This window comes from Sceloporus occidentalis, unplaced genomic scaffold (genome assembly GCF_023333645.1).
Source record: "Sceloporus occidentalis isolate IW3139 unplaced genomic scaffold, rSceOcc1.0.p SCAF_10, whole genome shotgun sequence".
Lineage (NCBI taxonomy): Eukaryota > Metazoa > Chordata > Lepidosauria > Squamata > Phrynosomatidae > Sceloporus > Sceloporus occidentalis.
This window is the reverse complement of record NW_028316990.1, coordinates 38,823,249-38,848,417: the sequence shown is the minus strand read 5'-3', so window position 1 is coordinate 38,848,417 and position 25,169 is coordinate 38,823,249. Positions and strand designations below refer to the sequence as shown.

At 48.2% G+C, this 25,169-nt stretch overlaps 3 protein-coding genes across 4 annotated transcripts in view; 2 read left to right on the top strand and 1 right to left on the bottom strand.

The window, feature by feature from the left end:
* The window catches only part of LOC149306544 (myosin-11), a 42,906-nt gene extending 40,510 nt beyond the window's left edge, over positions 1-2,396 (top strand). The window contains exon 41 of one of the 2 annotated variants that reach the window (XM_089539966.1): positions 1,669-2,396. In XM_089539966.1, the coding sequence (XP_089396092.1) occupies positions 1,669-1,810 (142 nt within the window). In that variant the 3' untranslated portion in view covers positions 1,811-2,396. The remainder of the gene's footprint in view (positions 1-1,668) is intronic. The other variant, XM_089539967.1, reaches the window with a different exon arrangement.
* On the bottom strand, positions 1,925-10,259 carry LOC149306543 (nuclear distribution protein nudE homolog 1-like). Its single transcript, XM_089539972.1, has 9 exons — positions 9,666-10,259; positions 7,997-8,121; positions 7,679-7,832; positions 5,973-6,121; positions 5,427-5,563; positions 5,134-5,313; positions 4,401-4,492; positions 3,992-4,128; positions 1,925-3,326 (listed from the first exon to the last, which is right to left on the bottom strand). Exons 2-9 carry the CDS (start codon positions 8,116-8,118, stop codon positions 3,233-3,235), a joined length of 1,065 nt encoding a protein of 354 aa, XP_089396098.1. The 5' UTR covers positions 8,119-8,121; positions 9,666-10,259; the 3' UTR covers positions 1,925-3,232.
* Positions 10,260-19,021: 8,762 nt separating this feature from the next.
* On the top strand, positions 19,022-23,389 carry SOCS1 (suppressor of cytokine signaling 1). The gene is made up of 2 exons (XM_089540338.1): positions 19,022-19,160; positions 22,117-23,389. The coding sequence occupies exon 2, from the start codon at positions 22,197-22,199 to the stop codon at positions 22,824-22,826; it is 630 nt and encodes a 209-aa protein (XP_089396464.1). The 5' UTR covers positions 19,022-19,160; positions 22,117-22,196; the 3' UTR covers positions 22,827-23,389.
* The last annotated feature ends 1,780 nt before the right edge of the window (positions 23,390-25,169 follow it).

Below are 25,169 nucleotides of genomic sequence, written 5' to 3'. Positions count from 1 at the left end.
CAGTCTGGGATGGTTCAATGGGGAAATGAAACATCTGCACTGAACCATCCCATTCCTCGCAAGAGTAGCCTCTTGTTGGAATATGGATATTGCCAAATTGCTCAATTCTATTTCCTGCTGTTGCAAGCAGGAGTCCGGACTTCAAACTTAAATCCCAGGATCCCATAGAACCATATTAGTTTAAGTGGAATCATAGTGGTATAATTCTGTGGTGCGGAAGGGGCCCAAAGCAGCGGATCAACTCATTTTCTGTAATATTTGTGGATTCTCTTTTGCAGGAAAAAAAACCACCCCCCCCCCCCATGTAACCTGCTTGGCTTTGCTGTTACACAGATATACCTATTATATATATATATTTATATATATACCGTATGTTGTAAAGGGGCCTCATCCTGCCCAAGCAACTGCCTCATTCTCCCATCTTTTCAGACGCTTTTCCTCTTTCTGAAAGGGAACAGGGGCATCCAGATGCATTGCACCCAACCGCTTTCCCAAACCTCCCCTTTTATAACTTTATTATTAAAAGGTAACCCAAACACTTGGGAGAAAATGTGTATTATCTTCGGCAACCTCTTCAGCGATTTTGACTTTTTTGGCCGTTGTGGAAGTCCAGATTTCCCACTGACTTTGCACAATGACCAAAATCGTGCCCAATCCTCCCCAAAATGGTGAAGAGCAGCAAGGACAGGGCTCTCTTTGGGTGGGCAGCGGAGCAACGTTTTGGGAAAAGGGTGCATTTTTTAAATGTTAAAACAACGCAGGAAGCAGGAGTTTGAAAACTCTTGGAGGGTTGACCAGAGGTCCTTTTTCCCCCATCTCTTCCATTTCAACCTTTTGTCCAGGAAGAATTTCAAAATGTCTTCCATTTTGAGCAGCGATTCCAAACTTTGGCCTTCCAGATGAGTTGGACTTCAGTCCCCAGGATCCCAGGCCACTGACCAAGACGGCCAAAGCTTCTGGAAGATGAAGTCCAAAAACACCCGGAGGACCAGAGTTTGGGAATCGTTGAATTTTTGAAAATAAGCATACATTTACATTTATATGAGTGTTCTTAGCTTTTATTTGGGAATGTCCTACAGTTTGCAGTGCCTTGCCTTCCTTTGCGGTTATGACATCTGGTCATTTGTCTTGGATGGACAATCCTTTTTATTCTTAAGCCAAGAAAGCCATCAAAGGCAGGTGACTTCTAAAAGGAAGGAAAAGCTCTTGCAGGGGGTGACGTTGGCAAGGCTTGGACTAAATGACCTTTGGGGAGACCCCTTCCAATTCTACAATATCCTGGAGGGACAATCCCCGTTTCCCAAAGGGCCATTTGGAAGGGTCAAGGGCCATAAGGACATCCCTGGGGTGACCACACTGTGCATGCACCGCCAGTCTAAAAGAAGCAGTTAGAGATGCAATGGGGAAAAGGTCTTGCAGATGCAAGTGAGTTGGCATAAATGACTTTTGGGGACCCCTCTTCCAATTCTACAATTTCCCAAAGTGCCTGGAACCCTTGCCCCACAGGAAGGAGACAGGCCCAATTTCGGGATGCGTTCCCTTGCATGCTACAAATTTCTGCCCTCTTTTTACCTTGGCCGAACTTTTCGCTTTCTCCAACAGTTTGCTCCTGTGAGATTCTCCATTTCTCTTTTTCTCCATCCCACAAAAAAACCCTTTTCTCTGCAGACGGGGCAACGAGCCGTCCTCCTTTGCCCCTTCGCGCCGATCCGGCGCCGGCGGCCGGCGGACCATTGAAAACGCCGCTGAAGGGTCCGAGGAAGAAGTGGACGCCCGAGACGGAGACTTCAACGGAACCAAAGCAGAATGATCACCCTCCGACGTTTGCCACGCTTGCCGATTTCTGAATGCCGCAGCCAAAAAAACCCCACACCGAGAAAACAAAGGGGAAAGATAAAAAAGGAAAAGGACCCAAGGCAAAAGGTTAATGGTTTTTTAGCACGGTCTGCCACTTTATTTTTCCGAAACCCACATCCGGCGAGAGCACGACTGCCTTTTCCGTGAGTGTACGCACCGATACTCTACGCTGTCGCAGGATTATTACTATTAGTATTATTTTTATTATCATTAATGCCCCTCTCCAAGAGTTATTGTATTGCAAAGTTTTATGGCCGCTCCACTTGGTCGGCGGGGGGGGGGGGGGGGAAATCCAAACTTTTGCCCTCTTTCTCCCTTTTAAACCCCTCCATCCCCAAATCCTGCACCTTCGACTCCACACTTTTCACGTGCGCAAAGTGCCTTTCTGTGTCACTTTTAAACAATTCCCTCCCTCTGTTTTTTCCCCAAAGACGCAAACCAAAAATCAAATCCAAAAAATTAAATATTAAAATTTGTTTACTGTTTTAGATAATGAACTTTGTGCTTTGACACACACTAATAAAGGTTTATTAAAACCACGTGGCATCTTGTCTTGAAAGGGACGGCTTCCCAGATTTTGGAAGGTACTGCAAAACTCCCTTCCCTAAGTAAACGTCCCGAAAAGTGGGCTCCGATCCCAAGCAGACACTTACTGGGAAAGGATGGATTGGCGTGACATTTCGACTACTAACAGAGAGTAAGACCATCTAGAACGGCGGTTCCCAAATTCTGCCCTTCCAGATGTTTTGGACTTCAGTTCCAGGAATCCCAAGATGGCTTCTGGGAACTGAAGTCCAAAACATCTGGAAGGCCAGAGTTTGGAAACCACTGATCTGTCAGGAAGATGCCAACTTGGGCAGGCAGTGACAGGCAGGCGCAGGACCAAATATTTCTTACTTGCAGAGAACAAGGTCTCGCCCATCCCTCTGGCAACCTCTAAAACAGTCATTTTGCACCACCCAGGTGCCATTTGCAATGAGATTTATGCCCCTTGGCATTGGCGGATTCCATGCCAAGGCTGGCTCTGACGTCAAAGGGATGCTCACATTTCTTTTTCAGAAACAAAGCAAAACTGCAAAGCGATAGTGGTACATTGGAAGAATGTGGTTTGTCCTGTTGAAGGGATCCCTTCCAAAAAAAATTGGGTTTTTGCATTCGCTGTTTGCAAGTCGGCGCCCACAACTGCAGCTCCACTGTTCCTCTCTATGGAATGAAATGTCGTTACTTCTCTCCCATTACTGTTCCTTTTTCCAAAATGTTAACCTTCTACCTCGGTTGGTTCATCGCAGGCAAGCGGCAGGACTGGATGTTAGCACTGCATTAAAAACTGGCAAGGATGCACATTTTTGCATAGTGGAGACCGTTCTATGGTCCTTCAAAGAAGCATCTGGACGACTCCTTGTGGAGGGAGGCCCACCGGTCCTGCCAGGTTGGACGGCCGAGTCCCCAAATCTAGCCGCTTCGGCAACCTGGGAAATTTGGGGAAGAATAAGACACAAGTGGATGAGTTTGCAAGGGATTAAGAGTCAGGATAAGTGGAAGCAGAAGGATTCTTGCAGGACAGCAGTTGGACTAAGTTGCCTTCGAACTCTATGATTCAAAATTCAGGCCTCCAGATGTTGTGTGTATGACAGTCAGCATGGCCTTTACTGAGACCAGGGTTCGAATCCTAGGTCTCACTGGGTGACCTTAAGGAAATCACACTCTCTTAGCCTCAGAGCAACCCCTTCCGAACAAACCTTGCCATGAAAACCCAACTATAGGGTCACCATACGCCGGACATGAAAATTTTAAGAGTAAAAATTGAAAATTTTAGGAGTTCCCCTCAAGTGTGTTTTGTAGCAGGAGTAGGGAAAGTGGTGCAGGATGGATGCCTTGCACTACAACTCCCATGAGCTCCAATCAGAATGGCAAATGGTTGGGGATTTTGGGGAGCTGGGGTACAAAAATACACATCAGGCGCCAAAGTGATGCTTGAAAATAATATGAAAACCACAAATCTACTGGTCAGGTAATGCTAAGTTCTTCTCATTGTGATGATGGACGTCTTCCCAAACTCTGCACTCATAGCAGAGGAAAGCAATGCCACCCGTGTTTCTAGTCCCTAAGAAGGGTTGGAACCCCAAAGACTCACCCTTGGGGTCCGTAGGGACCGCTCAGGCGTCTCTCGAAGGCGTCTCTGCCCAAACAGACCGGGGTCGGCACGGCGTTTCGGTAAGGAGCCTGGTCATAGACGAAGTTTCGGCAGGAGGCCAGCTTGGATTCCAGAGCCTAGAAGGGAGCAAGGCAAGCAAAATGTGGGTTTGGTTCAAGGTTAGTCTGAGGTCTAGGACGGACTCTGGGGCGGGAAGCACTGAGAGGTCGGGGGGGGGGGGTTAATCTTTTCCAAGGGTTGACCAACCCTATTTGAATGCAAAGAGTAGAAACTGAATGCGCAAACACACATGCAACCCTGACCGACTGTAATCAAACCCACTGGAGAGACCCACAACTCTCTCATTCATTGCTTCCACGCAGCAGACACCCAAATGCTTGCAACTCACCCCAACTTTCCGGAGAAGGTCCCCCACGATGTTGAGCGCCGATATTCGGGCGGCCGGCGTGAGTGGAGTTGCACTATAACTCTCCTCAAAACCTTTAGCAGGGGGAAATATATATATACATACACATATATGATTTCATTTACAAAGTACAAATTAACAGCAAACAGTACATAGTACTTTGCAGAAGGAGATGCGGGGAACAGGTACAGAATGCAGCCCCCCATGAGCATTAGTTTTAGGGTTTATGTGCCAATTAAAGCAGAAAGGTTACTAGTCTTCGAGGCTGTTGCCAGAGGTTTGCAAATCTCTTTCAATGCTTAATATTTAAATAGTCTTTAAGTATTTGGAACGCCCTCTTAAGTTTTTAAAGTCACGGTTGAAACTTCATGGCCAACTAGCGTTTTTATTCCGGTTTCTTTTCCATCCTGGAAAAGCCTCTCTGTAATCCGCCATTGACTTCCTTGCCTTTGATCCTGGTTTATTATAGTTAGCTAAACCACAGGGAACTGCGCTGAAGTGCATTGTGTGGCTATTTCTCTGAACTGCCCACAAAAGGGAGCTGCTGCTTGAACTAAACCCTCTACAGGTTGAGTTTCCTTTATCTAAAATCCTTGGGACCAGAAGCGTTTTGCACTCAGAAATACTTGCATCTACACAATGAGATAATATCATGGGAGACTGGACCCAATTCTAAACGTAAAATTCGTTTATATCTCCTAAATGATCCCTTCACCTCTTCTGAATGTCCCTGGGGTGTGCATTCCAAAGCTGGACCCTCGGTGGGCCATAGGGGTGGACGGGACGGACAAGGAGGCTTGGACAGCTGTGTCTATCCGTTCTGCTTCCAGGGCACCGTCCACCGAGGGTTTGGGCTTCTCCTGCTTCTGCTGCACGGCCAACTCCTGACGTAAATCTAGGAGAGAAAATGCAAACCTAGGAAGGACAGTGCTAGGGTGACGCTCCCTTTGTCCAGTCCTGCTTTGCAAGGAGGGCGCTTGGTGCCATCGCAATCGCAACTGGCCTCACCTCGGGCTTCGTCCTTCAGCCGCTGGACTGATTCCAGGAGGTTCTCCTTCTCGTCCAGTTCGCTCTCCAGGAAGGCGTTGCGCTCGATGGCCTGGTTCATCCGCTGCTCAAAGTCCTCCAAGGACATGATGGTGGCCCTGGGAAAGAAAACATTCGCCAGAACGGTCATGCTAAGCACTGCGCATGGAACTGCGCATGGGACTAGGAGGAGGGCAGGGACAGTGTGGCCTGGGGGTTGTGTCCAGTCCCCTGGAGCCAATTTGAAGCCCCCCAAAAGTTTTTCCCAGGTCGCCCAGTGGATTTCCGTGGCCAAGATGAGATTCAAACAATGTCCAAAACACTGCACCATGTTGGCCCTTAATGGAGCTGTCCAAAGTGCGGCACCTTATCCTCACCCTTGGATAGTGCAAGGTTTGGACTCGACCCCGGAGCAGAATCCTGGCCAGTTTCTACCTCTTGAGTACTCAGCTCTACTCCCTTAAGGCAACAAGTGGGGCACGGAGGGGATTTGGGGTGTCCCTCGTCCACCGTTTTGGCCAGCAGTACCTCTTGGCCCGTTCCAGGTCGTCGTTGGCTTGCTCCAGTTCCCGAATGTATTTCTGCAGCTGATCCTTGATGGCCTTGGTCTGGGCCAGTTCTTCCTCCAATGCCGAGATCCGCTGGTATCCCTCCGAATGCTGGGCTGTGATCTTCTCCTAATTATTAAGAGGTGGGTGAGAAAGAGGAGAGGAAAAAGAGTAAGCAGCTTAGTTGCAGCACATTTGATACTTGGAAAAGCCGGTCCAGTTTCCTTCCTGGGACAAAATGCATCAAGGGAAGCACTTGCTGGAAAGAAAAGGGTAATCAGCATCATCAGCATCATGAATGGGGTTCAAAGCCTTGGTTGGCCCAGATGGAAGACATCTCCAACCCCACACCAAAAATCTTGGTGGCTTCCAGTCCTCCCACCATTTTGGCCGCCCTCCTCTGGACACAGTCCAGCCGGTCAACATCCTTTTTGCATTGTTTTGCCCAGAACTGGACACAGGATTATTATTCCAGGTGACCACAGCAGAATAAAGTGGCTCTATGACTTCCTTTGATCTAGACACAAGACTTATATTGATGCAGCCTGGAATCGCATTGGCCTTTTAAGCCGCTGCATCACACCATTGGCTCATGTTCAAATCGTGCTCCACTAAGACTCCTAGATCTCTTTTTTATGCGCTGCTGCCAAGCCATCACTAGTTGTTCCTCAGAGATTGTGAGGCTGCTGCTTGTTTTTGCAGAGGTCACAAACCTTCCCCATTCTTTTTTGGGAGATGTGGAAGCCGGGTGATGCGGCGCACGCTGGGTGGGCTGGCAGCATCTTTCTCACTCGCGCCCCTGACCCAGATTCGGCCTCATGTCTTCAGTGCAACTGCCAAAAGCCAACCCTCCCTGTGGTCCTGGATTCGAGGTCTCTCCCCAAAAAGCTCCGATGGGCAGCTGAACAAAGGCATCAATAGTGGCACTGTTTTCTCTATTTTCCCTGAACAAATGAATGGAGCGATTGTCGCATGCCTTTCGCCTCCCGTCAAAAAGCGCTTCCACCAAAGTCTCAACAACAAAAAGACGGAGGAATATCCCATTTTGTTAGGAGGTTTTTACTGCCGCTTTAGCACCGAAGAAGAGCTGTGCCCCCAAACCAGGACCCTCTTCCTTTTCACCTTCTGGCATTTTGAAAATTATTTTGTGGTTCCCAAACTTTGCTCTTCCAAGTGTTTCGGACTCCAACTCCCAGAAGCCCCAATCAGCTTGGCCAATGGTCAAGAATTCTGGGAGATGAAGTCCAAACCATCTGGAGGATGAAAGTTTGGGAATCCCTGTTTTAGAGCAAACCATGCGCAGCTGGAAAAAATGATTTCCAAGGTCCAGCAAAGGGACTGAATGGTGCAGCATTAGAGCAATCCAGGGCAAATAAAGTGGTTTTGAAGTGGTTTGAAGCTGGGATGTTTAGACGCATGACACAAAAGCAGGTGCAAAGCAAAACGAAACTGCACCCCAAGACTAAAAACGGGAGCAAAAAGGAGCTTTGATGCTCCGACTCGAGGATGAAAATGCGCAGCGTTGCATTGCTGATAAAGATCCCTTGCAAGTGCAGGAACGTTGCAAAGCCAAAATGTGAAAGTATGTCAAAAAAAGGGCAGCATGGGAAGGAAATCTCTCCTCAATTTCTGCACCAAACGGTCACTTGCAGATAGACTTTGCCTGGGAGTGGAGGCTCCGCTCACCTTGACCGACTCGATCTCCATTCGGAGACGGTTGTTGTCCGAAAGGAGGTCTCTGTTCCGCGTCTCCGTTTGCTGCAGCTGCATTTCCAGCTCCGCTTCGTATTCGCGGCTCCCTTCCTGAAATTCACGCAGCTCCACCTGCGCATTTTCCGCGCTGGAAGGAAAACGGGCATGATTTGAACCCGAGGCAGGCCAAGTGTGGCCCATGGGTACCACTTTTGGGGTCCACAAAGCACCCCGATCCCAGCCCTGAGGTATTTAAAGCATCCCTGCTGTCATCGTAGTCGTCATGCGGAAATACAACCAGGGAAGTCTTACCATTCTTTATATTTTGCGGCCAACTCTTTCCAATAATCACGCTCCTCTTCAACCGAACCAAACTTTTTCTTTTCGACGTTGTTCATCGTCGGCGTCCTTCGCGCATCGTCTCCGAAAAACATGAACTGGGGGGAAATAAAATAAGAATGAGAACCTTTTTGTATACAGCGAATTTCCCCCAACGCAACAAGAGTGGCAGAATAAAGCAGGGAAAAGACTGGAGAGATATATGTGTGTGTGTGTGTGTAATACTCTATTTGCTTTTAACTTTTGCATGATAATAGTAATAATTATTATTTATTTATATCCCGCCTCTCCCTACGGATCGAGGCGGGTTACAGAAATGCAATTAATACAATAAAATACATAGTAAAAGTCAAAATACCCCCCAAAATAATTTAAAATAATATTATTTTTCCTTTTCTGTTCTTGCATATTGCAAGGAAAATTTCCCTTCTGAAAGAAAGGCTCTTGCAAAACCAAACCGGATATAAATGCATATAATGTTTGCTTTCCAACATTCGCATGCTGCAAATTTCCCACTAAGTAACGATGTCTTAGGACCAAAGGGCTGAAGAGGCCAGATATCAATAATAATAATAATAATATCAATATTAACAATAATAATCTCTGCTCTGGAGCCGAAGCAAACTGCAGTTCCCAGGAATCCCTAGCACTGGGCTCTGGAGGTTAAAGTGGTCCCAAACTGGGTTATTTCTGCAGTGCGGACGCAGCCCCGGCCGTTCCATTGGTTTTTGGCTTTGGTTTCGGACCAGGATCCAGATCTGGAAGCAGATGGATGGCTTCCCTTCCTCTTTAAGAGGAAGAGCGGATGGCAAGCGTTGCAAAACCACAAAGCCAACAACGCTCTGCGTCAGGAGTGTCTTCCGGAATCTTTTGTGTGGGAGGAAGAGGCCTCAGGAGGAACGTCTCTGACAACAACAACAACAGCAACAACAACAACAACAGTAACAACAACATTCCTAATTGCACCAAACAGGGAGGCTTCCCTTTATGGGAGCAACCAAAATGCACAAAAGCCACGCTGCAAGCTTTCGAGACTCCACCGGCTTCTTCGTCATTAAGAGCAAAGTCTGGGGATGATGAGAGCAGTAGTCCAAAGCTTTCCAGAGGACTTTCTTGACAGACAGAAGGGGGAGAGTCCAGGGCAGCCTCACCAGCAGGTGGCTGGGGATGATGGGATCTGCAGTCCCAAACCACATCCCTGGAGTTACAGAGAAGTTTCCCACCAACAGGAGAGGGGGCTTTCTGTCTGGGAATGATGGGAGTTGTAGTTCCACAGTTAAAGAGAATCTCACCACCAGCCCTGCCAATGGGAGAGGGGGACCCTGCTGTGTGAGGATGATGGGAGCTGTAGTTCAAAAGCCAAACCCCTTGAGTTACAGAGAACACCCGTGCCAACAGAAGAGGGGGCCTGTTCCCTGGGGGTGATGGGACCTGCAGTCCAAAGCCTTATCCTGGAGTTTAATGAGAACTTCCTCACCAACAGGAGAGGGGAGCCTGCTGCCTGGGGATGATGGGAGCTGTAGTCCATTGCTTCAAAAAGGCTCCGGGAGATAAAGGGGGCAGGCTTCTCTCCTCTAAACCTGGGGAACCCAATGCAAACCTTTGCAAGGAAAGGAACCCCCCAAAACAAAAGCCAACTCACCCTTTTGGCAAAGCAGGGGATCCCCAGCCAAGTCGCCTCCTGGGTCCGATGCCCTCCTCCTCCTCCTCCTCCTCCTGGGTCCCAAAGATCCCAAGCAGCCTGAGCCTCGCCCTCTCATTGGCTGCGGGTCACGAGGCCCTCTCGCCTCAGCCAATCAGCGCCTTCGGAACGCCCGGCCTTCGAACGTTGAAACTTTTGTATCTCTCGCTTCTTCTTCTTCTTCGTCGTCTTCTTCTTCTTCTTTTCCTCTCCGCCGGAAGTGGGGGGAGGGGCCGCCGGGGCCGGAAAAGTTACTTTTTCTTGGGGGGGGGGCTTGCTGGGGATCCTGGGAGCTGCAGTCCAAGCTGGCTTCACTGGGAAAATGTTTGGGGGTTATTGATTTTAAAAAAGTTACTTGCTGGGGGATTCTGGGAGTTGTAGTCCCTGACACTTGGCTGGGAAAATGTTTGGAAGTCACAAGCCAAAGAAGCAACTTTCTGGGGGATTCTTGGAATTGTAGTTGGCTTGGTTGGGGAAATGGGAGTCATAAGGTAAACAAGTTGCTCGCTAGGGGATTCTGGGAGTTGTAAAATGTTTCAGAGCCATTAATCAAAAATTAATAATTACTAGCTGGGGGATTCTGGGAGTTGTAGTTGGCTTGGTTAGGACAATATTTGGGAGTCCTAAGGCAAAGAAGTAACTTGCTGGGGGATTGTGGGAACTGTAGTCCAAGTGGGCTGGGCTGGGGAAATATTTGGGAGTCCTTGACCCCTTTTGAGGAGGCTCCCTTGCTTAGAAAACCCCTCTCAACTCCATGGCAGATGATGATGATGATGATGATGATGATGCCTAGTATAGACAAAGGAAGGCTGGGTTGCCATCAGTCGCCAACGCCTGGCTCCTCTTCTTCCCAAAGGACTCTTGGCAGACCAGTTTTTCCAGCTGGGAAGGAACCAGGACATATAGAATACATAGCTATAATGGCATCCCATCCGCTCCCGGCCTCCTTCCTCCCGAGAGCCATCATTATTATTGTACCATTTGGGTCATTGGAGGCCAGTGGCCCACGATGCCAACCATCCCGGCCTCACCTTCCTTATGGAAAACCCACAGATGCCAATCTCTGTCTCTAGCTCCAGGGAAGTCCCAGTGCCACTCCAGTCTGCTTTGGTCAGGCCTGACCTGGAATAACAACCCTGTGTCCAGTCCAGGGCAAAGGGCATTGAGGAGCTGGAGCCATGTGTCCAGAGGAGGGAGGTCAGTGGGGTGGAAGGCTCTGGGAACCATGAAGAACTAGGGATGCTTTGGCAGCATGGCATGCAAAAGCAATCCTTGGCTGCATCCACACTGGAGACAAAACCTGGTTTGGCACTGCTTTTTGGCATCTTGGCTCAAGGCTATGGAATCCTGGGAGTTGGAGTTTGTTGTGGGGTCCAGAGCGGGGTTGCCATAACTGTCAATCTCCAAACCGGGACAAATGGGGGAAAAAAGTAGGACAAAATTTAGCCCCAAATGTAGGACATGTTTTTTAATGGAGGACATGCGAACAACTATTATTATTAACTAATTTTTTTTTAAAAAGCATGAATATAAAGACATGTTTCTTAGGCATGCTCAAAATGGAGGACATTTGGGCATTATTGCTAGACAGATGGCAGAAACGTACTTCCCTTTCTGGCCACACACACACACACACACCCATTCCAAAACACACACGACACACATTTGGGCATTGAACATGGCAATCTCTTGCATATTTCAGAGGCTTATTGCATAACCAAACCCTTTGGCTTTCGGACTGAACATGGGTTCACATGGCTATGCATAGTGAACATGTCAAGAAGTGGATTTGCCCTCGGTTCCAACTGTACTTCTCAGAAGTGTGCACTTGGCCAAGGGACTTTGGTTTTCCTTCTCTGCGCATGAGTTTGTAAAGCAGAGCAACTTACATTGGCCATGCCTCAGAGCGTATCATCACCACCATCATCATTGTCACAACAAGGCAGACTTGTTAGCATTAAAAGCACAAAAGATACACAAAACGGCGTTTTATCCAGCTCCTCGGGACTGGCTGCTTCCGCTGTGCCAAGCAGTGCTCCTTCTTGTGCCTTTCCCCCGCCTTGCCAAGCGGCAGACTCCCGGTATATAGACACACATGTGCACAAAGGGACAGGCCAGGACAGGACAGGATTCCCAGCCGGTTGACGGAAACTGGAATCAGTCTATGGCTGATTTGAAAGTGGATTTGGAACTGTTTTGACTCTTTTTAAAAAACTGTACTGTATTATTTTTGTATTGGTCAAAAACCGAATAAATTGTACTATATATATCTATATATGGCCTTATGTACAGACACAGAGACATATATAGATATAGAGAGAGAAGAAGAGCAGCCCTGAAGTGCTGCTGCAGTGTGCCAGGGGCGCCACAGGAGGGCGGCAGAGGGCAAGGCAGGAGGAGGCGCTTTCCTGGCTTTGCGAGAGGCGGACAGCAGAGCCCCCTTTCCGCCACCAGGGGGCGCTCCGGGAGAAGGACTACAATTCCCATGATCCCCCTGTGAAAACTTGGCCACAGGGTGATGGGAATTTCATTCGAAAGCCTTCTGAGGGTCCCCAGGTGCAGAAAGGCTGGCTTTTAGGAGTCCCTTTGCCTTCTGCATCATCTGAGGATGATGGGAACTGTCCTTCAAAGCCCTAATACTGACATGCGAGTCACCAATAAAATCATATATATAACTGTGTATATTATATAGGAGTGTGTGTATATATGTATGTGTGTGTATATTATATATATATATATATATATATATATGTGTATATTATATGTGAGTATATATATATATATGACTGTATATATGTGTGTGTATGTGTATGTGTATATGTCTATATATGTGTGTGTATAATATATGTGTTTGTGTCTGTATATATGTATATTTATTATCTCTATGTGTGTCTGTGTGTATTATATATATATGTGTATGTGTATGTATATGTGTGTGTGTGTGTGTGCGTGTGTGTGTGTATATATATCTGTTCTTGTTGTGTGCCTTCATACATAATATTACATCCAGAGATTTGATGGTCTTGGAACCAAACCCCAACAGATACCAAGGGCCCATAATAACAACAACAACAACAATAATAACAATGCCCCATTTGTATTTAATGGGGCTTGAGCATCCATGACTTTTGGTACCCAAGGAGGATCCTGGACCCAAACCCCAACAGATACCAAGGGCCCACTCTTATAAGTGATGATGATGATGATGATGTCCCATTGTATTTAATGGGGTTTGGGCATGGATGGATTTTGGTACCCAAGGGGGGGGGTCCTGGAACAAAGGGCCCAAAATGTACATCTGGAGCTGCAGTCCCCCAAAAGGCAGACTTTTCCCTGCAAAACCAGGCCATTTGGACCTGGGTTCGGGAGATCCAAGCGAAGGCCAGTCCGGCTTCTGGCGTTTCCTTTGGGGTCTGTGCCTGGTTTTCCGGCCGCCAGAGCAATGATGCCCCCCTCTTTTCCTTGGGATGCTGTGATGAAGATTAAAGGCCCATTTAACCTCTGGAGGAGAGACTCTATTACAGGCCGCTTTAATGAGTTCATACTTTCTGCCTGAAAGATAATTACCTTAAAACACTTAAAAAGGGATTTATTACCTCAAAGCCCTTCCCTTCCGCACCCCAAAAACTCCCTTATTCTCATCCAACTCCAAGACCGAATTATTCGGAGAGGTTTTCCTCCAAAGCCATTTTTCAAAAAGCGGGGAAGGAAGGCCGGATTTTGCAAATGCGCCTCAAAGTCGTGCTGCGAAAGAAATGCCGGTTTGGTTTTGTTTGCAGGTTGCATCCTCACTGCAGAAATAATCCAGTTTGGCACCGCTTTGACCGCCAGGGCTCCAGGAGTATGGAATCCTGGGATTCGTAGTTTAATGGGATGTTATTCAGCCTTCTGTGCCATGACAAAATGACGAACCCATGTTGCTTCCATGCTTGGCTTGTCTGTATGCAAGGCACATATGCACACCTTTCTGTCGCGGCAAAGAGACGCAGAGCCAGGAATGGGGTGCACAAGCTTCTCTCCAGCCAGGTCTTGGCTGGGCCTTTTATTGTCATAATGTTTACTTTAACTCATTGTCTGTCTTACAATCATTTGCTAGGTTATGTGACCAGTATGTGCTTAGGTGAGTTCCAATTAGCAAAGGAAGCAGGATGTGTAGACTAGCCCAGCCGAGTCAATGTGGGCTTATCTATCTAATTATGGATAAAGCATTGTCACCCTAAAAGAGGGTCGCAATCCTGTGGTCTGCCAACGGGATTGCCACATCTCAATCTTGATGAACATTGCTATCCTGGGAGGGGGTCGCATCCCCGGGGCTCGCCAGCGGGAATGCTACACCTTTCCCAGTTACAATGAATTCCTAGTTTTGGGGGGGGTTGGGGGCCATGTTCTAGAAGACTTTATTGCTGACATTTTGGCATCTTCGGAGGATGCTGGCATGGAAGAGAGTGGGAGACCTTTTGAGGCCGTCCAGCCAGAAAGAAAAAGAAAAGGGCTCTCCTTCGACGGTTTCTCGGCCGCACAAATTCAATTTCCCTGAAATCGCCCTTTTCAGAAAAGAGAGCAAAAACAAGAAGAGCAAAGCCGCAGTTTCAATCTTTCTGAGGGATCAGAAACCAGCTTCAGGAAACAGAACTGGCTTTGATGGTAAGCAGAGTCACCGAAAGCAGAGAGAGAGAGAGAGAGATAGGCCCTTTTCTTATTAATTCGAGACCAAAGGAAGTCTTGCTCGTCTCGAAAGAGAGATGCAAAACATATATATTTCACGCCGGTCGGGTCTATTGCGTTGCAAAGAGCCATGGCAAATATGCTTCTGGTTCATTGCATTCTCTGCATATACAGGCATCTGGCATTCAGCATCATGTCTTCATAAACAGACTTAAAATGTGCAAGAAAGAGAGTGGAGTTGTTTTGCAATCTGTCATCACCAAAGGTCTCCGATGACATTATAAAGCATGGGTGCCTGTTGTGCAATGGAAGCCAGTAGTGCGACTGATGTGCCATGTCCTGATGCACCACGGGCACCAATGTGCGCTGGATATGCTCACCTATGCTCACCGGGACACCACCTTGGGAAGCGCGGAAGCATAATCAGAGCACCTAATGTGCCTCAGTCTCCAGCGTGCATCATGAATGCCCAGTAAGCATGGGAAGGGTCCAATGCACTGTAGGAGTGCACAATAAACATGCTAGATGTCCAATGCGCATTGAAAGTATCCAATAAGTATGAGAAGTGTCCAGTGTGCATCACAAGGGCCTAAAAAGCCTGAGACGCCCCCAATGCTCACCAGAAGTGTCCGATTTGCATTAGAAGTGTCCAATAAACACAAAAAGTGTCCAATGCACATCGGAAGTGACTGATGCTCATCTGTCCACTCTGATGTCCATCTTTGCAATTCACGAACAGGGTTTCGTTGCAATGAAATTTCTGCCGTGTAGCCACAGTTTGGAAATTTACAAAACCTAGACTGTGATGCAGCATCTTGGCTGACATTGTTAGTAAACTTTGGGTATGTCTTGGATGCTACGCAGCCCTGGTTAGTCCTTGGATGGGAGACCGCCTCCAAACCCAGGTGCAGCAAGCTCTGTTTCAGAGGAAGGAACTTCCGAGTATCCCTTGCCTAAGAAAGCCCTACAAAATTCATGGGGTTGCCATACATTGACAGGAGACTAGAAGGCACATAGAAGCACACACATGTTCACAAATAATATTAAAGCCATCAAGGACTGGACTGGGAGGGCCCCTGAATCCAGTTCTCTTGCATCCCACCAGTGACAAAGCCAACTGATGGGAGTTGTAGTCCAACAATGTTGGCAAGGCCAGGCTTCCCATCCTTTATCCATTTGCAGGGTGCATGCAGGACCACGTTGTTTCTTCCAGGGATTCCTAGATTAGAAGGCCAGGGAAACGGGTCCATTGTTTGGAAGGAAGCTTTGCTCACAGTATTTTTCCTTCCCAGAAACGCTGCAGAAGAGCCCCGCAGCTGCCACTTTCTTCCAGGAAACCCGAAGCAGCCTCCTTGCCTTCTCTTCTCAAATCTCTTATCTCATTGGTGACTCTTTCATGGGTGCTTTTGATAAGCAACCACAAAAGAGAGTTTCTTGAGAATCGAGGAGGGGCACAGCATGCAAGCTGGGGCTGGCCATGCTCCCTTGCCTTCTTTGCATCACTGCTGCATTCCCCCAAAGGCCACAGAATCTAACCCCAAACTGCCATGCAGGAACACAGAGCCGCCCAAGAGAGAGCAATGTTTGGAGACCTCCAAAAAAAGGAAAGCCCACCTTCCTCTGAAATGGTCAATTCTGCATTGATGGTCAAGATGTGCTTCTAGAACCAGCACTTATTTTTGGACTTTGCTGGCCAATACAGTCCAGATTATACAGATGGCTGGAACATTGGCCACGCTGCCACATTTTATCACAGCACCAAAAAATGCATGGCAAGGTCCTGAGAAATGGACTTGGCTCACTTCTCTGCATCTGCTCAAGTCAACCCACGTTTTTGCAACCCTCTGAGCCAGAAATGGCAAAAAACAGGCCAGCGGTTGGTTTATTCTTGTCTTTGGACTGGCTCCTTCCTGGCAGAGAGAGAGGGTCAACTCTGCAGGGGGGGCGGCTCGCCTTTTGCTGCCTCAGGTGCCTTTTGCAGGTGTCTTTTGCTTTCGCCTTTGCAACTGTGGCTGCCGCTGTCATTGCCCTTCCAGGGCTTAGATTAGAGGAAGGAAAAGCAAAAGCGTTTCAGAGATCAAGGCAATTGCAGCAAGGCAGGTGCTTTCTGAGAACTGCAAAGGGGCCGGGAGGAAAGGAGTCCTCCGAGGTCCTGCAAAAGAGCATGGCATCCTGGAAGGGTTATCCATGCGCCCATGTGGGGCTGGCTAGCAATGAGAAAGCGGTCAAAATATAGCATTGGAAGGCCTCACCAAGTCTCACGCTGCAACTCCCCAAAGGCCAGACTGGTTTGGGGGTTCTGGGAACTGTAGTCTCCAAGAGGACCATATAAGTCGACCTCAAATATAAGTCAAGGGCAGGTTCTGGGGCCAAAGTTATGGATTCCACCTCCCTCCCTCTCTTTCTTTCTTTCTTTCTTTCTTTCCTTCCTTCCTTCCTTTCTCTTTATCTTGCCACTTTTGATTTATCTCTCCCTTCCAAACTGGTTGCCTTAATAGCTCCAGAGCAGTCGGATTTTGTTTTGCCAAAAACAGCCGGGATGATTTATCCCCTGAACCTCTCCTTTGGAAACAGGAGGGACATCATGTTCTCCGGAGACTACAAAGCCCATCAGCCTGGCCTGGGAGGGCCGGCCCCAGCCCTGTTTGCCAATCTCTCTCTCGTTTTCTCTTTCTTTCCCAGGCCTTTCGTTTCTGATCAATGGAGGCCGACTTCCTTTCTTGCAAAAAGGGCAACGGAGCAGAACGTCTGGCCTTTCAGTCTCAATTCCTCTGGCGCCGTTTTAGGGGGAACCGACAGGTGTCCTAAAAACGGACGCAATGTTTTTGGTGAGAGCCTGCAAGACCTTTGAGCATTTCATGATGTCCGAAGGAGGATGCCGAGGAAGACGGCCCTCTCCCTTGAGACACAGAGCCCCATTTCCCAATCCTATGACCTGATCCTCTATTGCAGATTTGGCTGTATTCAGAATACAACAAAACCCCAAAGTACTTTCCTCCAGGTGGGATGGGAGCGCATCTTTTGCTTCGTCTCCCGCAGGATTGAGGCGGCTTACAATGACAGATAAAATACAAGATAAAATACAACAAATGTTAACATACATTCCATATATATAGATCTATGTATATAATGGGCCCTTGGTCTCCGCTGGGGTTGGGTGCCAGCAGGGCCCCCGTGGATCCCAAAATCCACAGATGCTCAAGTCCATTCAACCCAATGGCCAAACAAAATGGTGCCTCTCTGATATAAGATGGAAAAGCAAGGCTTGCTGTTAGGAATTATGCCTTTTCTCAATATTTCCAGGCTTGAATCTCTGGATAAAGGACCTGGGGATGAGGAGGATGAGCTGTATGAAAGAAAGAGAAAGACTGGTCCCCAAATGGCCCCAGTGTGTATGTACAGATGTATGTGTATATATACGCACACAATGAGTCTGCAGAGAGGCAGTTTTGCAAGGCATCCAAGGCAAGGGGGCTCCAGGGAAATAGGGCCCTCCTGCCTTGCTTTCTCTTTCTTTTCCTTCCTTCCTTCCTTCCTTCCTTCCTTCCTTCCTTCCTTTCCTCAGGGGCCCCTCTGGAGGAGTCCCTGGCCAGGAATCGAAACCAAGACCCAGCTGGGACCAAGGAGGGACCCAGGCTCCAGGGCCAAAGGCTGTGGCTCCTCTTCTTGGCTCCCAGCGCTCAGCCCCAGCAGGACTGGCTTGCCAGCAATGAGTCTCCCAGTAAGATCCAGTCCGACCCCAGTGTCCCACGACAGACAGGTTTCCCTCGCCTTTCTCCACCCATCTCTCTCTCTCTCTCAAATATACATGTTTATGTATATATGTGTGTGTATAGATATATATACACACATACACACATACACATGCATGCATATACTAACAAATATACCCACATATACATATCTATACATACACACACACACATATATATGTACATACATATACACACATACATATATACACACACGTATCTATATACATACACACACACATACATATATATTCACACATACATACAATACAAATACATATACACTTGTATACACACATAGTATATGTATATATGTACACACACATGCACATATGAACATATACATATATATATACACACACATACGTCATATCTTTGATCATTCTGACCAACTAGAAATAAGGGTGGAGAAGCTGGCTGGCTGGCTGCCTGGGGGGGATGCTGGGTGCTGCAGTCTGCAAAAGGCCTTGAGTAGCAGCATCCCCTGAGGTCTGGCCAGGCGTCCTGGGGATGCTGGGTGCTGCAGTCTGCAAAAGGCCTTGAGTAGCAGCATCCCCTGAGGTCTGGCCAGGCGTCCTGGGGATGCTGGGTGCTGCAGTCTGCAAAAGGCCTTGAGTAGCAGCATCCCCTGAGGTCTGGCCAGGCGTCCTGGGGATGCTGGGTGCTGCCAAGGGCCCTTCTCTCTCCGGGGGATGCTGGGTGCTGGAAAGGGAAAGCGAAAGTGCTGCTGCTGCTGCTGCTGCTGCTGCTCCTCGGGGCTGGAGCCAGGCGCCTGTTTTCTGGGAAGCAGGAGGAGGAGGAGGAGGAGAAGAGGAGGAGGAGGAGGAGGAGGAGCCCAGGTCCGCCTTAAAAGCCTCCGCTGGAGCCCCGGACCGAGCACAAGGAGCCCCGCTGCAGAGCAAGGGCAGCAGCAGCAGGAGGAGGATGACGACCCGGCCCCGTTCTGGCTCCCAGGGGAAGCCGAGCAGGACCCCCGTCCTCCCCAGCCGCCCTCCCCCTCCTCCTCCTCGGGAGCCCAGGCGGACCTAGGCGCAAAGAGGTAGGCAGCAGCCCTCCTCCGGACGAAGGCTCCTGGGGACCCTCCCTCTGCTGCCCTTCCATCAGGGAGCCAGCCCTCGCAGGCAGCCTTAGGGAAAGGGTTACATGCTGGGGGGGGGGGGGAGATATAAGGTCCATATATATACACATCCTTTACTCAGATTAAGGGGACACAATCCGGATTAACGCGCCAGGGGCTCCTCTTGCTTTTTTGAAGGGGGAGCCCAGGCATCCCTTTAAAAAAGATACTCAATATATCTACATCCATCCATCCATCCATCCATCTCTATTATATACATGTGTGTATGTATGTATGTATGTATGTATCTGTGTCTGCAATTGAGAGAGCAATTGCATGGGTTTTTGAGTCCCTTGGAAAGCAAAGAGAGACCCCCAAAGTGTCAGTCCAACCCTTCAACCATCCTTGCATCCCTCTGTTTTTTGGAGATGAACCTGGAAAAGTCTGGCCACAATAGCATTACTCCGAGGCTGAGAGAGTGTGACTTTCCCCAGGGCAAGCTTTTCCCAAACCCTACAATTTGGACAAAGTTCCAGAACTGGAAACTGGGTTCCAAGATGGAGGAGAAACTGGGACATTTTAGAAGCATCTGGAAAAGTAGGATCAATTGGGAAAATTGCCACCAAACTGGGAACATTGGTGGGTTTGCAATGGAAATAAATGGGGAAAGGAGAGAGAAACTGGGACATTGGGAGCGCATCTGGGGAAGTGGGAATGCAGAGGACGGACCCAGTTGGAAGGGGATGCTGGGCTTTGCCATCCGTCTCCCTGGAAGCAGTGGAGACCCACGCTCTGCAGATGCCAAATGCCCAGGAACTGGCTCTGCAGCTGCAAAAAGGCATCCTGCGTTCTTCTCGGAAAAGGGCCAGCGGCACCAACTTATTCCACAGGGAATAATAACAGAACAGTACAAATCAGAGAGGGCCAGGTCAGGTGAGGGAAGTGCCTCCAAGCAGCATCCAGGGGATGGTCAAGCGGTCATCCTTGGCTCCCAGGGCTGCAGGGTCAGATCCTTTGACCCCTGAGATAAAAGATGAGTCGATGCAAGGAAGCCCTGGACCACTTCCAAGGACATTGGTCTTCCTTTCTTCTAAAAGGGAGAGATGGAGAGCGCAGGGATCACAAAGCTTTCCGACAGGTTCATCAAAGTGTGCTTGTGCGAGGATTTGTGGCATGTTTGCGCAAGGATGCTTGCGCGAGGGTTTGTGGTGCAAGGATGCTTGTGCGAATGTGCAGCTCTGGGGAAGAGGGGAAATAAAGAGACCCCTCTCACTTCCCTGATAAGGATTTTGCCTTTCCAAGGGACACTTTCTTGCAATCCCCAAATTTCTAGCATTGCAATAACTCAGAATATCAGCCGAGTATTGAGAAATAAATGGATTTAAGCATCCAAAACCAAAGGGTCCGGCAAAGGGACCACCAAAGGAAGGCCAATGCAGCAAACAGAAAAGGTCTAAGGCTCCATCTGCATTGTATAAATTCAGTGATTTCCAAACAACATTGGTCCTGCTCCAGATGTTTGGGACTTCAACTCCCAGAATCCCCAAGCAGCTTGGCCAAGAGTCAGATGTTGTGGGAGTCCAAAACATCTGGAGCAGGAGCAAAGTTTGGGAGAAGCCAATGATAGGTTTGCCTTAGGGTCACTGTCATTTGGAAACAACCATGTGTCCATGCACACACTGCAGGATTGTACCTTGAAAACACTGTAGTGAAGGGTGTGTGTTTGTGTGTGTGTGAAGTCTCCATAAGGGAGATCTAGGACTACTGAGTCACTTGGCAAACCCCGAGTTCCTTTTCTTGTGCGGTTTTTCCACTGCGCACAAAGAGGGCTATTATTCATCCTGGACATCTGCAACCACTTTTGCAGGATTGTGGTTCCTCTTTTCCGTTCTTCCGAATCCTCCAGAAAAACAGTTTTAGGGGGGTCCCCAGAAATAATGGATTTGGCCGCAATCTCCTCCTGCGCCAGCCCTGTCGCAAATGTGTTTTCTTCTTCAAAGTGCACATACTTTGAGGCTTCCTTCCTTCTCATAAAACTTCAGAGTCAAAAATTTTCCGAAGCACTGGCCTTGCCAAAAGGGAGTGGAAATATGGGTTTTGTCTTTGCGGCGCCTTTTTAATGTTTGTTTCCATCTCCTTTTTGTGGAGCGTTGAGGGTTCCCTTCCGGAGGAAGAGCAGCCTTGGAAAGAAATCTTAGAAGTCACCCAGGTTTACATTGACGGATGGAAAGACCAGATGTCTCAATCCGGGGGGTGCATCTACACTGTAGAGATAACGCAGATTGGCACCACTTTAATTGTCAGGGCTCCTCCTTACAAAATCCTGGGATTTGCACTTTGGGGAGGTGTTAGGCTGCAAAATTATCTTTGCCACAACCTTGCAAGGGAGGATCACAGAATTGTCTCCAGATTGACAAAGGCTGATTGATTTGTTCTCTCTAGGAATCGCCAGGTCCTCCAGTGCAACTCTATGGCCAACATCTATCGGAAATTGACCACTGAATCACACTGGAGGACCTACAAATGCCTAGAGAAGTGTTTTCTCTAGTAATCTCTAAATCCTCCAGCGCAAATCTATGGTCAACTTCTGGTATAGTTGCGCTGGAGGAGGACCCAGAGATTCCTAGAAAGAACGCATTAATCAAAACCACAAAAGTCAAATCCACAAACATGGAGGGCCGACCATATACGCTGTTTCTTCTCTCGTTGGTAAGACCGACATTTGAAATCTCTCCCCATCTCTATATGTTTTTAATCTGGAAAGCCGCTCTGAGTCCCAGTTTTAGGAAAAGCTGGGATATAAATAAACAGTAATAATAGCATGTTCCGTTTTCAATCCTATTGTAAGCCGCTTGGAGGAAAGTGGGAGACACATCCAACTGAAGAAGATTAATATGACTGTTAACGTGGTTTCTTCTCTCTTTTTTGGGGATTGCAGGAGAGACCTGAGCCGCCAGCCGTTCTGCTCCCTGGCTCTGGAAGCAATGGGAGACCACACCGGCGGGTTTCGGCTGTAGGATGGTAGCGCATAGCAGTGTGACGCCTGAGCATGGGATCGCCGCCGAGCTGAGGAGCCGCCTGCAGCCACCGCCCACCCGGGAGAGTTTGCACGGCCGTGTCCCCCACGGCCATGTCCAGCCGGGCTGCGTCCGAGGGTCCCGCGATGCCACCCACTTCCCCACTTTCCGCTCCCAGGAGGACTTTGGCACCATCACGCGCACCAGTGCCTTGCTGGATGCCTGCGGGTTTTACTGGGGGCCACTGTCAGTCAGCGCGGCCCACGAGAAACTCAAAGGCGAGCCGGTGGGGACTTTCCTCATCCGTGACAGCCGGCAGACAAACTGTTTCTTCACGGTCAGCGTCAAGATGGTGGCCGGCCCCACCAGCATCCGGGTCATCTTCCAAGGCGGCCGGTTCCATTTGGATGGGAGCAAGGAGAGCTTTGGCTGCCTCTTCGCACTCCTGGAACATTACGTTGCCTCGCCTCGCAAAGTCCTGTCACGGCCACTGCGCAAAGAGCGGTTGCGGCCCTTGCAGGAACTGTGCCGCAAAAGCATTGTGGCGACTTTTGGGAGAGAGAACTTGGACCGCCTCCCCCTTAATCCCGTCCTGAAGGATTATCTGGAGTCGTTCCCATTTAAACTGTGAGGATTCAGCATTAAAGTTGAGCACACAACCGGAGAAACGGAGACCTGGAAAAGTTGCCCCTGTTTTCAAAAGGGCGGATGTCCTTCCGTAACGGTGTCGCGGACCAGGCAGGATGCGGAGAGTGGTGGTCGCATGGGGGCCAGTGTGGCGAACAGCATAGTTGTGCATGGAGATTTTGGATGTGCGCAAGCGTGTGAGCTGTGCAACATGACACGAAATCCGCTTGTTGGGATTTTCTTCGTATTTCTAAAACAGATGGACCATGAGCAAGAAGACGCGGTTATTTTTGTGTAGCAGTTCTACTGTATTTGATGACTTGAATCTTTTTCAACAAATAATGTTTACAAAGTTGGGGAGAGAATGGGGTTTTTTGGGTGGGAAGACTGTTTGCACAAACCGAGGCTTTCTTTGGAGGCCTTAACTGGTCATTTTCTGCTATGCAGAACTTCCCTTCCTTTTATTATTCCTTATCTATTATTGTTTTATAAAATATTAATGAATGTTATTGTGAAAGGGTTGTTGTTTTTTAAAAATATAAAAACAAACAGACAAACAAACCGAAACCTGTTTTCCTGGTCTTTAATTATAGGGCTTTTTGCACACTCCTCTCTGCCAAAGGAATGATTTGTGGCTCTCTCTTCAGTGTAAACATTAATTTGGAGTAATTTATGACCTACTTTTGGCTCACAAAGGATCCATCTCTGAAACACATATTGCCACAAGGAAGTCAAAGCTAAGGGTCCAACGTTTTGGGTAAACCTATTCAAGTTTGGATTAAATCCCGGAGCAGATTGACCGCCTTTAGTGATATAGGAAGGCTCACACCCACCACTGTCTTTCCCACAAAACCTGGAAAAAGACGCACTTTGCTAACGCTTTTCTGCAAAGGATGCAAAGAGAACGTGCAGTTTTTGAAAACTATTTGCAGTTTGGTACAAAATTTGGGCACGTTTTGTTTTGCAAGAAAATAACATTTCCCCCCTTGCTTAGGAAACAGCTTTTTAATGTACAGAAAATAACATTCCTGTGTAGAAATACTATTTCAGTCTCAGAAAAAAGCCAACAAACGGCTGGCATTGGAGACTGTTTCTGCACAGAATTTGCACAAGGGGCGAGAATGCCTTTTCTTTGCAAAACGCCCACATACGAATTTTTGCAGAGATATGAATTTTGCTCTGAATAAGCCCCAAATTTCTTGATGCTTGGAAAAAAACACATTCTTTGGCCATTTGGGGACTATTTCCCAACATTGCTTGCATCCCTAGCCGCATGGCATTGCTCCTGGGGGGATCTTTTTAACTTAGTTCAAAGGGGGCAAGAGTGCCGTTTGCTTGTTGCTCTAGTTTCTCTTTCTCGCCCGTTTCTCTTTCCGCAGCCGCCCACCGGCCGCCCCCATTCCTCTTCTGGGCTTCTTGAGAAACCCATGTTCCCTTCTCTAGAAGTCCCTTCGCAGAAGTGTGAAAGGTTTGCTGCAGGCCTTGCAATTGCTCCGCTGCAGCCTTTGCAAAGTGTGTCATTGAGAGACACTGAGTCCCTTTCCAGAGGGATTTGGGGTGCTTAAATGAGAAGCAAAATATCCATCACCAAAGCAATGCAAAACCCATCATCCCCACCAACGAAGCCAAGAAACAGAACAACACCACAGCCAAACTCACTTTGATTTGCTGTGTCCAAGGGAGAGGGTGGCTTTGGTTATTGCCTTCCCACCCATAACCTATCTATAACTTTCCCTGCATTTTGCATTCTGTTCATTTCGCTCGTCCCGTCCGTTCCATTCCGTTATGTGCAGACCACAACTGGACCCAGGATCTGGGTTCAAGTCATGGCATAGACTCCTAAGAAAAGCAGTTTCATATTCGATCCCTTAATATTGGACCTTGCTTTTCGCAGCAGCCCTGCTTTGTCTTCCAGCTCCAGCTCCATCTTGATCTCAAGATGTTCCTCCTCTGCAGCTCACTGACTCCATGAACAGCAGAGATTTTGGGGGGCTGGGACATCTCTTTCTTGGACTACAGTGCCCAGAATCCCCAGACAGCATGGGAATCTGGATGCTGTAGTCCAAAACACAACATTTTCCTGTGAAAAGGGTGTGAAAGGCCCCACATATGAGACACCTGGGATGGAGACAAGAAGGACCGGGAAAACAAGACCGTTTCATTCTGGAGTCCTCTTAGCAGATTTCTGCTAAGTCCATAAAGTTACCTTTTCAAACCCCGATGCGTATGTAGTGTGTACTTTTCCTATATGATCTGTACTGAAGGCAGCCTAAAAATTTCCCCAAATTGGGAGGAACACTTTGCAGGCTCAACATTTGACCCCTGAAAGTGAGATGCCTTTTGGGCA